At 36.8% G+C, this 16,808-nt stretch overlaps 4 protein-coding genes across 4 annotated transcripts; 1 reads left to right on the forward strand and 3 right to left on the reverse strand.

Annotated features, from left to right (window-relative positions):
* Positions 1-1,592: 1,592 nt before the first annotated feature.
* Positions 1,593-2,082, reverse strand: LOC126762891 (cuticle protein 16.5-like). Its single transcript, XM_050479936.1, has 2 exons — positions 2,025-2,082; positions 1,593-1,958 (listed from the first exon to the last, which is right to left on the reverse strand). Exons 1-2 carry the CDS (start codon positions 2,034-2,036, stop codon positions 1,632-1,634), a joined length of 339 nt encoding a protein of 112 aa, XP_050335893.1. The 5' UTR covers positions 2,037-2,082; the 3' UTR covers positions 1,593-1,631.
* Positions 2,083-5,529: 3,447 nt separating this feature from the next.
* LOC126762895 (cuticle protein LPCP-23-like) lies at positions 5,530-5,934 on the reverse strand. Its single transcript, XM_050479941.1, has 2 exons — positions 5,923-5,934; positions 5,530-5,856 (listed from the first exon to the last, which is right to left on the reverse strand). The coding sequence occupies exons 1-2, from the start codon at positions 5,932-5,934 to the stop codon at positions 5,530-5,532; spliced, it is 339 nt and encodes a 112-aa protein (XP_050335898.1).
* Positions 5,935-11,396: 5,462 nt separating this feature from the next.
* LOC126762776 (cuticle protein 16.5-like) lies at positions 11,397-11,900 on the forward strand. The gene is made up of 2 exons (XM_050479822.1): positions 11,397-11,408; positions 11,478-11,900. The coding sequence occupies exons 1-2, from the start codon at positions 11,397-11,399 to the stop codon at positions 11,898-11,900; spliced, it is 435 nt and encodes a 144-aa protein (XP_050335779.1).
* Positions 11,901-14,533: 2,633 nt separating this feature from the next.
* On the reverse strand, positions 14,534-15,294 carry LOC126762902 (uncharacterized). Its single transcript, XM_050479948.1, has 2 exons — positions 15,179-15,294; positions 14,534-15,081 (listed from the first exon to the last, which is right to left on the reverse strand). Exons 1-2 carry the CDS (start codon positions 15,188-15,190, stop codon positions 14,863-14,865), a joined length of 231 nt encoding a protein of 76 aa, XP_050335905.1. The 5' UTR covers positions 15,191-15,294; the 3' UTR covers positions 14,534-14,862.
* Between the last annotated feature and the right edge of the window lie 1,514 nt (positions 15,295-16,808).

Genomic DNA, 16,808 nt, shown 5'->3' on the forward strand with positions numbered 1-16,808 from the left:
ATGTTTTGAATTTGTTGGCGGTCAACTGGAAAATATTGACAACTTCTGTCATAAATTGTGGCATCATAATTTGTTCAGCTACATCCGACATTCGGTGCTCCATTTTTGTGTTATCAATTGTTTTTTGATGTTTTTGGTTATTTAAATATCGTTTGTTGTAAACTTCTTAAAGCATAAGTCTTCTTAGCACTGATCCAAGAGATACGAACGCTAGCGGTACTCTTTGTTTGTAACAAAGGAACTCAGACCACTGATTTCGGTGGCGTTCTCTGTAAATATCAGCTGTAGCTAGAAGTTTATAATGGCAACTTAGACATCATCACCTCCCAAGAAATGAACGAGAGAAAACATTTTAGAACTGAAATTTCGATTTTCCCTCATGAAAAAAGAGCAAGTATGGAGTTAGAGTCTGAGTAATTAAAGCTCATCATTAATGACCTGATTGAACCGCAGCTGAGCAACTAGAATGTAGAATGACATTGACTTATTTTTTTGAAACTCCGTGGTTGTTTAAAACTCACCGAAACTACTTCAGCATATAATCAACTAGGTTTTGGCAGACCAAATCGGAACCGCGCTTAACAAATTCTGAAGAAGTTGTCAAAACTCACTGTTTGTTACTTGGACACTTTCCTTTTATGGTCACTCTTACTGTATTCCACAAGTTTTTATTAGGATTTACAACAATGAATTGTGGAACCAACTCCAATAAAAAAGATTTTATTGATCTTAACACTCTCTTTTGTTCACCTAGTCTTGTGTTTGGGGTCGTTACTTTGCTGGAGTACCAACTTTAGTCGCACATACTTTTTGGAAGTATTGCAATATAACCATTGTCTTGATAAAGAATCTGTTTCTTATGGAACGGCCCCATACCATGGTATAAAACGTTACCCAAACCATCATATTCAAGGGTATTTATCTGTGTATTTGTGGTTGTAAGCTAGATTTTTCGGCATTCTTATTTGATGAATACCTCGATCAGACTTAAATAGGTTTACTTTCGTTTCGTCATACCAGAGAACATCATACAATTTCTCTTTAGGCCAAAGCACATGTTCCAAAGCAAACTTTAGCTTTTGTTGCACATTCTTTTTTGGCAACATTAAATACTTTGCGCTTAGTTGAAGGGTTAACATTAATATTCAAATACCATTTAATGCTGCCATAAACACGATAGTCTTGGTCGGAATAAAGTTCTTGTATGTATGAAAAACTTTTTTAATTAACAAAATATCTTCACAAAATTCGGAATGGATTATTGTCCAAAATAACGATATAATGTCTGAAGAAATTATTTAGAACGATATAATACTCGTACAAGCTGACCGATCTACACCAAGTGCAGCTGTGAAGGGAATTATAGCTTTCTAGTTTTGTCAATATTTCGACTTTTTAGTAAAAACTCTCGAATTCCTGCTGAAAAGTATGGTCAAAACTTTAAACATTCTAATATAGTACTTCCAATTCATATTATGGAGATATCATAGGTCACTATTGAATGAAGAAAACCGAAAGTTATAGTTTATTTTATATTATCATATACAAGTATATTTTGTATATTTGCCATATAGGTTTATCAGTTGTTTCATCACAGACTTAAATGTGTAAAAAATTTGGAAGATTCAAGCTTATTTGCGCAATACAGCGACAGCTGGGGCAGCAGCGAGCACTGGTGCTGGGGCGGCGACAACTGGAGCAGCAGCATAGGCAGCTGGGAAAGCGGCGGAGTGAGCGATCGAGTGAGCTGAGTAGCTGCTGGCGTATGGTGCGACGTAGCCGGCATATCCTGCGGTGTAGGCGAGGGGTGCGGAGTAAGCAGCGGCGACTGGAGCGGCATAGGCAGCAGCAACTGGGGCAGCAGTTAATGGAGCGGAGTAAGCCAATGGGGCAGCCAACAGACCGGGTTTAGCAGCACCGAAGGCAACAGCGAAGAGAGCCAAGAAACAGACAGCAAACTGTAAAAATACAAGAGTTAATATACGGCTTATTGAATGGCTTCGAAAATCATTTTTCGGACTTACCAATTTGAACATTTTGTTAGTTTTGAGTTTTGAACTTCTTTACAAGCGAAGAGGTAAACGAATTGTGATATCTATGGTTAAGAAGCCACAGCTTTTATACGAAAATCCGTATTCATGCACAGTACTGCATGAATTACTTAAAGGTGCGATCAAATAACGGTTTTGTAATACCAAGTAGACAACGGTGCGTCACTCTTTGCAGTTGTCATTGATTATTAAACACCTTGCATATTCGAACCTTTTCTGTTTTGTGTTTGCTGACTTTGAACAATTTACAATATTGAAATTGGCTTTCATTTAGATTACTCCTCTATTACTTCGATTGCTGCGATGCGGAGACTACTCCTAGCGGCATCTTCTCCGCGCAGATACCTCCGAGGGATATGTGGGTGGGTGTATTCATTGTCGGATTCATGTGAAGGTTGGAGGGAGAGTCTTTAGTCGGGAGTTCTTAATCAACACTTGTTTCAGATTTGCAGACCACAGGCAGCGGTGGCAACCATTAACATAGCAGCAGATGTACTTCAACGAAATGCGACTTCTTTTAAGGCGGTATGTATGTATACACTTCGAAAGGAGAGCTGCTATGCAGGCCGTGAGCTCGCTGATAGAGAGCAGCCCCCACAAACCTAATATACAATTTTAACAAATTTCCGGTTGTCTTTATATCGCATATATCGGTCAGTATACATATAACACATCATAACAAAGTGTACACACAATATATATCTAATAACAGTAGATCTTTTCGCCTAAATTGGATAAAATCGGGGCACTATTTCACCTAGCCCCATATTGCTCAAAAAAGTAATTTATAACTGCCGGTTGCATTTATACCGATATTTTACATGCTGGAATCTTAGAAGAATTAATTCTGAATATACTACAGTTCAATACCAAAATTGTGTGAAATTGTTCTACGAACTACCACGAATCCAAGTACGGGTTAATTGAAAACCCCGGCCGACTATAGTAAAAAACCTTTCTTTCACAAAATTCGTAATTTTACGTTTGGATTTTGCAATCTTGATTAAACAGCGCTTTCTTTTTCTTCAAATGACAATTTCATTTTTTAGCTATTTCGTCATTCAAACGGTACAATAACGCTATAGGACCATACAAAGAGCCATACTTCCTTTTTCAAAGTTTCGCATCCCAGAATATAGACGCTATAATCTTGTCAGCCAACTGTTGCGTTTTGTACGCTTTGGAGCGGATTTATCGTGTGCAGTCCACTCGATTGACTGTCGATTGGACTTCGGTGTGAAATGTTGGTGCCATGTTTTATCCATTGTCACATATTGTACTTGTATGTACATGGTATGATATATTTTGACTGTCTACTATTTAGAACATCTTTACTTCACGGTCATTTAAAAATATTTTTTTTATCGGAAACAACCTCTTTTGGGCATCCACTGTATTGAGTTACCTGTGGCAGTGTTCGGAAACTCGTCATGAAGCCAAGCTTTTGCTTCAAATGTATTTTTCCCCTTCATAAAGCAATATTTTTAATTCACCTTTTTATTCACCATAATCAAAGTTACTTCACTCAAACTCAAAAACTAATGATCCAACAGCTGTCAAGTTAATACACGCCCATGTGGATTTAATTCTAGTAACGCCATCTATGTTCCCAGGTGAACCTGGGCAAAGCTGAAAGTTACTGCTACAAACCGACTCCCAAAATACGCTGTACGAGTATAGTAATTTCCGACCTCCTATCTGACTTTAAACAATTTCTATTGGCTAGAATTTGTGATATTTTAATGAAATTAAGTCAACAAATATTCTTAAACATTATTTTGTTTATCGCTGAGTATACATAACAAATAAAATTGATTTAATTTTTAATTAAACTATTTTTGTTTTTAAGTATGTCTTATAATTTAATTCTATATTTCAGCTATAGTATTATATATAATGTGCACGCGATGGCTGCCAGTAGGGATGGTAAACTCGATTCCGATTCTGCTCGAGAATCGAGTTTTCTCGTAAAATAATCGATTTTTCGGAATCGATCTTCACTAGTCGAAATCGATTAAGAATTGATTCTTGACATTCGAAACATCGATTATTTTACGAGAAAACTCGATTTGTACACGTATTTTTTGGCTCCATAAGAAGGTTAAGTTCGAAGATGGGCAAAATCGGCCCACTGCCACGCCCACAAAATGGCTAAACCGAAAACCTATAAAGTGTCATAACTAAGCCATAAATAAAGATTTTAAAGTGAAATTTGGCACAAAGGATCGCGTTAGGGAGGTTTGAACGTAATTTTTTTTGAAAAGTGGGTGTGGCGCCGCACCCTACTAAGTTCTTTGTACATATCTCGGAAACTACTATAGCTATGTCAACCAAACTCTATAGAGGCGTTTCCTTCAGGCATTTCCATATATAGTTCAAAAATGGAAGAAATCGGATAATAACCACGCCCACTTCCCATACAAAGGTTATGTTGAAAATCACTAAAATTGCGTTAACCGACTAAAAAAAAAACGTCAGAAACACTAAATTTTACGGAAGAAATGGCAGAAGGAAGCTGCACCCAGGCTTTTTTTTTTAATTGAAAATGGGCGTGGCGTCGCCCACTTATGGACTAAAAACCATACCTCAGGAACTACTAGACCGATTTCAATGAAATTCGGTATATAATATTTTCTTAACACCTTGATGACATGTACAAAATATGGATGAAATCGGTTCACAACCACGCCTTCTTCCAATATAACGCTATTTTGAATTCCATCTGATGCCTTTTCTGTATAATACGAGTATATACATTAGGAACCAATGATGATAGCGGAATAAAACTTTACACAAGTACGGTATTTGAAAAATATATAAATGACGGATAATGAAATCTCGATTATCACTCTATCATGTTATTTATATGAAAAATAGAAAATTTATAGAGGCACCTCTTAATATTAATATTAAGAGCTCATCTTTTGAGTGACTTTCTTTTTCACATTTCCGAAAGTTTTTAGCCTGTTTTTCAGTTGAAAAAAAAAGGTTGACTCAGAATGACACACCCGAATGTATATAGTTATAAGGAACAATTTTTTTGAAGCGAGAAACTTAATTTGTAAATCATTGGCGAAAATAAACATTTTATTGAATGAAAGTTCAAGACACGTATGTGAATAAATTGATATTATTTGTTTTCAATCCATTTTATTCCAATTCTATCTATTGGAAATATTAGTATTGAATTCAGCTTTGCAGCTTCTGGGTTTAGCGATAGCATGGTCCATGCGGATATAAAACTAAAAAGCTTTTCTAACTTGCAGATCACTATATATATAGTACATCGACTTTAGCCCAGCTACAATAGATATTTATTTCCCCACGAAAAGAGTATTTGAAGAATATTAAACATATACCACTAACAACTATTAAAAACTTTGACTATTATTTTAAGGTTTTAAGATTTATTTAATTCTTTTTTCATATTGGCTAAGATCATCACAGTTTCCAAAATTAAATATTTTATATTCCCAATCTATTTCTTCAACACAGCAACAGCTGGGGCAGCAGCAAGAACTGGTGCTGGCGCGGCGACTACTGGAGCAGCAGCATAGGCAGCTGGGAAAGCGGCGGAGTGGGCAATCGAGTGAGCTGAGTAGCTGCTGGCATAGGGTGCGACGTAGCCGGCATATCCTGCGGTGTAGGCGAGGGGTGCTGAGTAAGCAGCGGCGACTGGAGCGGCATAGGCAGCAGCAACTGGGGCAGCAGCTAAAGGAGCGGAGTAAGCCAATGGAGCAGCCAAGAGACCGGGCTTAGCAGCACCGAAGGCAACAGCGAAGAGAGCCAAGAAACAGACAGCAAACTGTAAAAATACAAGAGTTAATATACGGCTTATTGAATGGCTTGGAAAATTATTTTTCGGACTTACCAATTTGAACATTTTGTTAATTTTGGAGAAGATGTAAACGAATAGTGATATAAAATATCGACAAAACGTCTGCCTTTATATCTGAAATGTGTGCAGACAAATGTTAAGTAGACGTGCTTATGCTACAAATTAGACATTAATACGTCACGGTTCTTCGTTGGTTGCATGAGTTACATTCAGTAAATAAAACTACCTAAGTATTTCATGCAGTTTGCTTGGACTTTTTGAATCTTTTAAAGAATTCACTTGGAGTGTATGTATATAGCGGTGTAGGCGTAAATTAATAACAGAAAAAACATCGGAGTTAAGGGGGTACTCTCATGTGAACGCATACATTTTACCACTTTTTAGGAAAATTTTTTTTATGCGACAACAAAATTCAATCTTTTTAATTTTTAATAAATTATTATTTATTTTGAAATGTACAAAAAAAAATTTTTTTTTCGTTTCTTACATTTTTAATATATTTTTTTTTAAATCAAAATAGTCCCCAACAAAAAAAAGTAGTTCACTGGTTATGGTGATAGCGGCTGTTCATGTTGTCTGAAATAAAAAAATCGAATGGATTATTATTCAGTAGTTCTGCGGTTATCGTCCCTACCAAATATCATCAATTTCATTACAAAAAAAATGTCGAACTTCAAAAAAAAGTCACGAAAATCTTGTTTTTTTTCGTTAAAAAAAATATGAAAATATTTTCGAAAATAAACAATTCTGGTAGGGACGATAACTATAAATGAGTAGAAGAACGTATGTAAATTTTAAAGCAATCGGTTAAATACTTTTTTTTTAGAACCATGACAGTTTCAGGAAAAGATGATTCGAGAAAAATGCGTTTAGAAACGTAGCAGCTGCAGACTTGTCATGGCGCCTGGTAGACAGTCGCTTACGACACGTCGGCGACTATGAGCTGTAACTTATCAAATACTATTAATTTCGGTCTGAATTTTTCAAAGCATTTTTTAATAGGTTTATCTGTCTTTTCGATTTTTCGAAGTGATTACATGAGAATACCCCCTTAAGGAGTGGGGTGTGTCAAATTAGTACATCAAACGCTGGAAGCCGAATTAATGATAATATCACTAAAAAAAAAATAACACTGGAAATAATCGAACCCGACCATAATTTTGGTTGTCTATGAGCTCATAAACATTGAACAAAACAAAGCTCAAAGTATAGGTGCCGTACGAGTTAACGCAAGAAAACCTTATAGACTGAATTTCCATCTGTGAATCGCAACAATCGATCAATTTCTGAAACGGATGATTGATGGTAATGAAAAGTAGGTCCGTTGTAACAACTTAAATAATTGAGAACGGTCCTTAAAGAAATCGCGAAGAGCCGGCGCTAACTGTGACCAAGCAATAGTTTCAACGGCAGACGTGTCTACGTAACCAGAACTCAGCAGAATTCTGCCGCTACAACAACAACCACAACCAAGCCAGCATCAGAAAGTTTTAGCAATGTGTTTGTTGGGATTGGCGGATAATCATGTACTATGGACCTTTTCCCATACGGCCAACTCTTCGGTCATATACTGTCAACAGTTGGACCGTCTTAAGAAGGCTATCGCCTAGAAGAAACAGCAAAATTGTGTTCTTATGCATCTATCTTAAAGTTCGGAACTTACTAATACTTTAATTAATACTTACACTTATATTGTAATTCTTAGTTTGCAATATTCGCCTCTACTCTCTCTCTGAAAAACATTTCATTCTTACTCATTTTAATTTATTGTTATACCCTGATCAAGTGTACTTAAATTTTCCACGAAGTTAGTCATGTCCGTCTGTATAAACGCGAACTAGTCCTTGAAATATTGATCTGAAGTTTGCACACGTTCTTTTCTCACAAAAACGCTGCTCATTTGTCGGGACCGTCGATATCGGATCACTATGGCGTATAGTTTTCAAACAAACTGAATGATCGAAATCAACCTTCTCGACCTTCTCAATCGATATCGCTTCGCTCTATAGCAGTGTTTCCCAAAGTGGGCGATAACGCCCCCTTGTGGTCGGTGCAGGTGTCAATTAAGATCCTTTTTTTACAAATGTATTTCTAGGAAAAATAAGAATTCATATTTTTGGACTACTATATAATAATTGTGCTTAAGCATTCCTATATAAACAATGTAATATTTATTTTATATTCATTTGTGGTTTTGCGCGCAATAGATGAGCATTACTTACGCCTCCTTTACACTACTCGCGAAGTTAAATGTATTTCTCAAAGTAAAACAATGAAGGAAGTAAAAAAGAAGAGACGGCAATACTGTGCAGAATACATTAAATTCGGATTCATTGGAAATCCCACAAACCCATCCTCGCCTTTGTGTCTTCTATGTCTAAAAACATTTTCGAATGAAGCAATGAAGCCTTCAAGACTGCAAGATCATTTGAATAAATTGCATCCAGATAAGAATGTTGCATATTTTCAAGACCTAGAGAAGAAGCCTAATACTCAGCCAAGTGTAGCAAAACTATTTTCGGCGGCTGCTATGCAAGATGACGACGGACTTCGAGCTTCGTACAATATCTCTTTGTTAATTGCTCAAAAAGGCAAACCACATAACATCGGAGAAGAGTTAATATTGCCAGCAATAAATGAAGTAATAACGACCGTGCTTCATAAACCGGCCGCAGATATTATCCGAAAAATTCCTTTGAGTAATAATTCTGTGCAAAGGCGAATTGATGAAATGGCTGAAAACATTGAAGAATCATTGTGCGATCACTTGAGGTCAAGTCAATTTTCAATTCAGCTGGATGAGTCCACTTTACCAACTAATGAAGCATTGTTGTTGTCTTACGTGAGTTTTATTAAAGATGAGAAAATATGTGAAGAACTATTATTTGATAGAAATTTAGAGACCGATACAAAAGGCGAAACCATATTCAAAATATTGGAAAAGTTTTGCGATGAGAAAGAAATTCCTTTGAAAAATATTATTTCAATTGCTACGGATAGCGCTCCGCCTATGACAGGGTGCCATAAAGGCTTCATAGCGTACTTAAAAAATAAAATTCCAGATGTCCTTGGTGTACATTGCGTTATTCATAGACAACATTAAGTTGCTAGAAACTTAAGTGAAAAACTATTTCAATCACTGCAATATGTCATCAAAGCAGTCAATAAAATCCGCAACAGCTCTTTGAATGATGGATTATTTCATCAGCTTTTTGTTACTAATGACGAGGATTTCAATCGTTTGTTGTTTCATACTGAAGTTCGTTGGCTATCAAGAGGCAATTGTCTGACTCGATTCTACAACTGTTTGCAAGGCGATAAACTAAATTTAATTAAAACAAGAAACGTCGTTGCTGCTTTCGCAGCCAAACTGCTTCTACACAAAAAGAATCTGGGCAGACGTGAGTTTCACAACTTTCCGAATTTATCAGTATCATGCAGTAACGACGAATTGTTTGCCTACTGCCAACATTTGGAAAACCTCCACATTGACTTCTCCGAACGATACCAGGACATTTTGAACTTGGAAATACCAGGCTGGGTGTTGGATCCGTTTTCAAATGTCAACACAGCAATGTTACCTCAGCTGGGAGAAGACCTTAAAGAATTGACAACAAACGAGGAAATAAAAATCAAGTTCAAAAATGGTTACCAAGAATTTTGGCTACAAAAACCGATCTCGCAATTGTACCCTGGATTGTGGTCAATCGTTCAACGATTCTTGATAGCATTCCCATCGTCATATTTGTGTGAACGTGGATTTAGTGCTGTGACAACACTGCTTACTAAAAATAGAAATCGTTTGCTTGTTACCGTACGTGGCGACTTGTGACTGTTCTTGAGTAAATTGGAACCTGATATTAACAAAATTATTTTATATTTTTATATATGGATCGATTATTTTAGTGTTATTTTTAATAAAATATTCTCTGTTTTAATACTATAAAGTTTTGTTTCAATAATCATTCTTATTGGCAGGTGGAGCCCGTAAGAGTTAACTTGAGACCTAACTACTACTGCGCTCAGGTTTCAAGTTGCTGGTTATAGGAAAAGTTTCGTTTAAGATTCTCCGTTAATATACATATATAGGTCACAATAATTAATTTGAAGTTATATTGGTTTTTAAATAGGTGAAAAAATGGGGGCGCTAAAAAATTTTTTATTCTCAAAGTGGGCGGTAGACAAAATAAGTTTGGGAACCACTGATCTATAGGCTTTAAGTTCCAAGAAGATCCGACATTTTCGAGCCTAATTTTGTTCAGCAATGAGGCCCGTTTCTGACTCAATGGGTATGAAAAAAAAAATTGCAAAATTGGGACAAAGAGCAACCTGAAGAGATTCAAGAGCTGCCATTTCATCCCAGACAAATAACGGTTTGGTGTGGGTTCTGGGCCGGTGTAATCATCGGCATTCATGGGAACATTTGCCAAAGAATGTTCGTTTGAATGATATTAGATATTCCCCATTAAATTTTAAGTTTATTTGTTTTTCTGTAAAAAAAGTAGGGGACCCCGAAATGGATCACCCTTTTAACGTCGGCTTAACCGAAGTGAACATTTATTTCTTGTTTATTATGAATAAATCCGAACTATCAAAAAGTAATCAAATTTATATTCTATATATATATACATATATATGTATATCACGTACGTTATATATATTTATATTGTGACAGGCATTTGCTTGGACTTAATTGCGTTCAATTAGGAAATTAATAACATTTCAACTATTGGAAGAACGCTCTACTTTACACGTGCCAAAACTTTTAAACTCTACTAAATAAATACCAGTTGTTGTTGCAAAAATGAACGCCATCAGCTGGTGCGTAGGCTTTGCAATGTATCACGTGAGTGGCGTACCTAAACCACAAGCACAGTCATATATCATGGTACGCTCCATTTGTCGAGCAAAGGTAAAAAGTTAAACAGTGTTAAATGTCCAAAAAACCAAGTACAACAACAACAAGCATAAAAATGCTATTTGCAAATGGTAAGGAGAGGTGTTTTGCATAAAAATTGTATTGGCGCATGCGCGACTGCCAGCTAGCAAAGCCGCTGCCATCCTCAACACGACAGATGGCCGTGAATATTAGCGTCAACACACACATAGGCACATATGTGGATAGCCAAGTACGTGATCTGCTTTGATTACCATTGCATTTTTGGCTTTATGCTCTTCACTTGAGCGCTGGAATTTTGGCAATTTACCTTTGAAATTAGCTAAATGCTAAAAATTGTGGGGAATTCGTGTGGCGAAATGACTTGTGAATATGCAACTAGCATTTGCTCATGCTATAAAAAATCAGAAGGAATTTTTGCAATCACTTTTTATTTATTTATTTATTTATTTCTATATTGGCTTATTTGCCAAAAATGAGCAATATCTCGTGCGGCGCCTATAAAAGCCCAACCAAGGCAACCAACTCCACATAATCGTCTACAGCCGCACTGTAAGCACACAAAGAATTTCAGTCTTTGAAAAGAATCACTCCAAAAACACTTAACAAAATGTTCAAATTGGTAAGTAACAGGAGAAAGTATATTGCTGACCAGTTGCGCTAATAAGAATAATATTACTTTTCCTTTCAGTTCGCTCTCTGCTTCGTAGCCCTCTTCGCCTGTGCCTTCGGTGCCGCCAAACCAGCGCTCCTGGCTTCTCCATTGGCGTACTCAGCCCCTCTAGCCGCTGCTCCTGTTGCTGCTGCCTACGCCGCGCCTGTAGCCGCTGCTTACTCCGCTCCTCTCGCCTACACCGCAGGTTATGCGCCCTACATCGCTCCCTATGCTAGCAGCTACACTGCTCATGGCGTCGCACACACTGCTGCCTTCCCTGCTGCCTACGCTGCTGCTCCATATGTCGCTTCATATGCCGCTCCAGCCGTAGTTCCCGCTGCACGCTTCGTCGCCCCAGCAGCTCCAGTAGTTGCCGCTGCACCCGCACCCGTCGTAGCTGCTGCTCCCGCAGTTGCCGCAGCCCCAGCCATCGCTGCTGTTCCAGTTGTGAAGAAATAAGTCTTTAGTTTGTGATTGGACGATAGAATTTGAATCGATGAGGATAAAGCAAAAATAATAATAAAAAAAAACTCAACGAACTGATTTAACTTCTTATTCGAATTTCAAAGGTATAAGGGTTGGGTTTTAGGTTAGGTTCGCTCTTAAAAGAGCTACATGTGAAGAAAACGTCTGACACCCCTTTAGATATAAATCAATATAATAAGCCTTATCGCCTTATGAATTTGTTGTTTTTTAGAAGGAATCTCATCGTGGTAAACTCAAACCAATTAGAACAGCCGGAACTATAGATTAAATACAATTATATTAAAACCTTCTTTTCGATTTGGAAATACTTGTTTTGAAGTTCATATTTCTCTTTACAATTAGAAAAAATATTCATTAGATGCCAAATAGGCCCCTCTACAGATTACGTGCATTAATTTATATTTGCAGTGTCCCTAGACCAGAGATTCCTTCGGACTGCAATAGTTATTTAAAAGAGTAATATTTTTTCCCTTTTACTGATTTTTTCATAAAGTTAAATTAATGAGATAACTGTCTAAAGACCTTAGTTGATTAGAAATTTTTACCTCTGCAGAGCAGATTTGACTGAATTAATGGATTGTCTTTAATCGTCAAGCGAAAGCTGACCTCTGTGGCAGATGAGATGAATTCAATACGAACCTAGCTCCTTTTATCATTGTTCTTATACAAATATATATACCATCTGATAAAAATTGGTCCAGATGGACTACATTTTCATATATTTTACTAAAAATCTCCTTGGAAATAGAGTTCTGAGCCAATACAAGCATGCCAAAGCTTAATCCTACTTTCATACACTTTTTGTGTGTCTCGACTGGTATGGCCTACAGTGGCTTCAGCGAATTTTGGTTTTTATGAATTAATTTCAGCACCAGTCGCTAGATGGTTGGACAGCTTCGATGTCATATTCTTAAACCCATCTCTTGTTAACACTAATGATACCTTCATACCTAAAGTATTGAGCAAAATTTGTTCAGTCGACACATAGAAGTTATAGAGAAGATTCTTTGCTATCACTCTAATGCCAACAAGTCGATTTACCTAAACACTGTTTCTTACACTTTCTCGATTTTAAACAGAGGTGGATGGACGACTTTAAATGCACTAACGCTTGGTGAGGGGCTTTATCTATAATATTACAATATAAGCTAGTTTGACTTCGTATAGTGTGATACGGTACTTAATATATGATATTGTATACGTATATATTTTCCCGTAGTTCCTAGGTAGAACATAGGGCCTCAATCTTAAATTTGTTTACTTCGGTTTCGGTAATCAGAAGGCTTAAGATGAGTAGGTGATTAGCCTTCTGCATCTGGTGATTAGTTCCGGGGCCGCCGGTTTCGCCTCTAGGCAGGCAATGGCGTAGGAATTTCCTCCTAGCAGGTGCCAAGGTTATACCGCCTTCACTCGGTCGTCAGAGCCTCGTTCGTAGTGAACAGGTGGTATCGCGCGAAGGTGAGGTTGACGTTTGGGAGAAATAGGCTATATATTCGCATCACCAACCCCATTTGCCCTTTTTTGGTGTTAGCTAAATGGGCCCCCTTACATGATATTGTATGGACCTTAACATAATATGATAAATATACTCAAAACACATAATAAAACCAAAATATCAATGATCAAGATGACCGTCCGAACGTCCGCCTGTCTGTGCAAACTTTAATTAGCGTAAAAATTTAGATATGTAGCTGATGAGTGATATGTTTTGCATCCAGGATGATACAGGCAGCCGGTGTCAAAATTGAATAATAGACATCTACCTTTAAGGAAAATCTCATTTCTCCCCACTTATTCACATTAACATTATCCTTTTGTGTTACAGTGCGAAAATGGTCAAAATTTAATTCTTTCACAAACGGCTGAAGCCCTTAGATACCAAAAATATTTCCTTCGAGCGGTCGTTTTAGTTTTCTGAATAGCCAGAAGTCACACAGAGCTAATTCAGGCGGTATTGGTTTGCAGCGGTTCATTATTTTGGTGCAAAAACCTACAGCTGTCGGTTCATTATTTGGGACTATTTTTGCGAAAAATTCGCGCAAACGACGCATAATACTCAAATAGTATTCATTGATGACAGTTTGGCCGACCGGAAGGACACACACTTGGATATTCAAAAAACGGTCAACCTAACCTTGATATTTGACCTGTTTTAACGTGGTTTTTTGGCTTCAACTCTCCTTTGACACAATATTCGGCCGATTGATCGCCAGTAAAAATTGCGTTTCACCACAACTTGGTAATCGGAAAGCATTATTTCACAGACGTTAACGTAACGATTTTCGAAAAAAAAATTGAAGGTTTTTTAGCCAATCGTGCTTTCACTTTCCTTAGGCCCAAATGATCTTTCAAAGTGGTTTTCACTCTACCGATATTCCAACGATGTCAGTAAGATCCCTGACGTTCAATCGACGATTCTCAAGCACCAATTCCTTTATTTTATAGAGGTGTTGATCATCATTCTGGACGTGGTTCGCTGTTGACGCGTTCTCGATCTACCTTGGATAATTTTTACCAATATGCTCTATCGCAATAAATGCTGACTTTAATATGACTGTGAGCACAGCCTAACTACAAATAGCAATAAGAATTTAGAAAATGCACGCTTTTTCATTGTGACAATTTATTTATTTTAAAACTTTTTTTTGTAATTTTTTTTCAGCATATTATTTTATGTAACAACATAAAAGAGAAGCGAAAGTCAAAGGTAAACAACGATAAGATTTAAAGGTGAAAATTATAGTGTTAACTAAAAACTCTTCTCTATATAGCGTAAAATCGGGAATAGTAGACAATAATTATAGTTAAAAATTCAACAAAATAACATAACATATATGGTATGAATGTATGTAAGCAAATAAGTCAATAAACAATATTCACATCAGCAATCGTTTGTCCAGAGAATTCGTCAATTATTGCGCTGTCGAGAAGTCTCCTAACGCAGGAAAGCGGTGGCGTAAGGATAACTGTATGCAGCATAGGGATAGGAGTAGGCGGCGGCGTAGGGCGAAGTATAGGCGGCCGTGTAAGCAGCAGTGTAGGGGGAGGCGGCCACTACCGGAGCGGAATAAGCGGCAGTATAGGCCACTGGTGCGGCAATAACCGCCGGCTTGGCAGCAACGCAAGCGAACATGGCGAACAAACAGATGGCGAGCTGTAAGAGGAAAAAGAAAAAAATATTTTTGGTGAAATGGAATATTTAATAGTATCATTTAAAAATAAATTTACTACAAATTATCCTTAACACTTACGAATTTGAACATTATGATATTTTTAGTTATTGTTTGAGCTAAGGATTAACTACTTCAAGTTGTTCTAGTGCAACTGATGACACCACCAACGAATTCCACGTATTTTATACTCGAAAATTCTCACAATAGTTTCATTTTGGAACCCTTTGTCAGTAGTTTTGTCGGCCTACTGACGTTTCTCACAGCCACTTTTGTGGAACTAGTCATTACAGAAATTATAAATTCATAGCGAGTCCTAATAATATAGAATAATAAAAAAATCAGAAATATATATTTTTTACATATTTATGTTAGTATATATCGAGCACAGCTGACTGTTTACTTGAATTTGTGCCAATTCTGTCACAAACGCCTAAAATAACACGCCAATGCCGGGCCAACGCCCAGAGTTTTGAGCTGGAGCCAATATTTAGTATGCTCAAGGGAATCGTTTTGGAATAATTACGAACGCACCGAGTTTTATGGTATTTACAAAAGTGTAACAAAAAACTTATTTAAGCATTGTAACATCAACACTTTTGTTTTCAATCTGAAAATGCTGTGTACTGTATGTAAATCAGTGTATTTTGCCTATGTGTCACTGAATCAATCAGTCAATCGGTCACTTACCAGTTAGCATACTCAACGCACGTACTAGTCTGCCCTATGCGTTATAAAAAGACTATTGAGTAATCGTCACGATTGACGTTATGCATACCTAATTAACGAATCGTATTTATTGTAAAAATATTCATTAGTTCTAGACAATAAAGCTTCTTCAGTATCAGACATCTACATTACATAGTTGAATAGCTACGCAACCAAGCTGTCAAATGTTCTATGACAGTGCTAACACTATAGTTTTTTCAGATAATGTAGTTGGTCTTTGGGGACTCCTACACGTTTAATATACATTTTGACAAAAAAGTAACCGGAAATTGTTAATAAATTTAATTATTCATCAATATTTGTTTTGTCGCCTTCTAAGTAATCCCCACGAATCAGTTTTTATAAGCGTTTTTGTGTGCTTTTTGTCCCAATGTTTATTAACCTCGATCCAGATCTATTGAATATGTAGCATACAATATTGATGGGTTGCGATCCACATTAAAAAATATTGAAATATTTTGAAATCCGCGATATATTTCATTTAAGCTTCTGTCTTCCTATGTTTACGTTATTTCTATATCTTCCCAGGAGAATTTGCTTAGGAGAATAGTTTATTTTTCGCTCCAATATATCTGAGGTTTCCTCTATAATATAGCAAAAACCTCTACAAATAGCCAGAACTAGGATTCAAATTTTTATACATACACATATACGTTCCGTCCCTTGTCCCGAAAGGTTTACCAGGATCACTGTGCATCATCTTTTATTACTCCTACTCGTGATCAGATGAGCGTTTATATAATTTCGAAAAGTTCGTACAAATAATTGTGTCTTGCTTGAACAAGTTTCATGTTGAATGATATGAGTACTTCCACAAACCTGGCATTCTCTCTTGCAACCTCTAGTGATCACTAACTGTCCATCTCTCAAAAGTTCGTTCGAATGATTTTGTAGGATGTTTTGGGTATGAAACGCGATCTTGCTCGACTCGTACCGATCAAGCTGAACTTTTTTCAAAAAGAGTACCACAAATAGGTCTCTT

This window comes from Bactrocera neohumeralis, chromosome 6, assembly GCF_024586455.1.
Source record: "Bactrocera neohumeralis isolate Rockhampton chromosome 6, APGP_CSIRO_Bneo_wtdbg2-racon-allhic-juicebox.fasta_v2, whole genome shotgun sequence".
NCBI lineage: Eukaryota > Metazoa > Arthropoda > Insecta > Diptera > Tephritidae > Bactrocera > Bactrocera neohumeralis.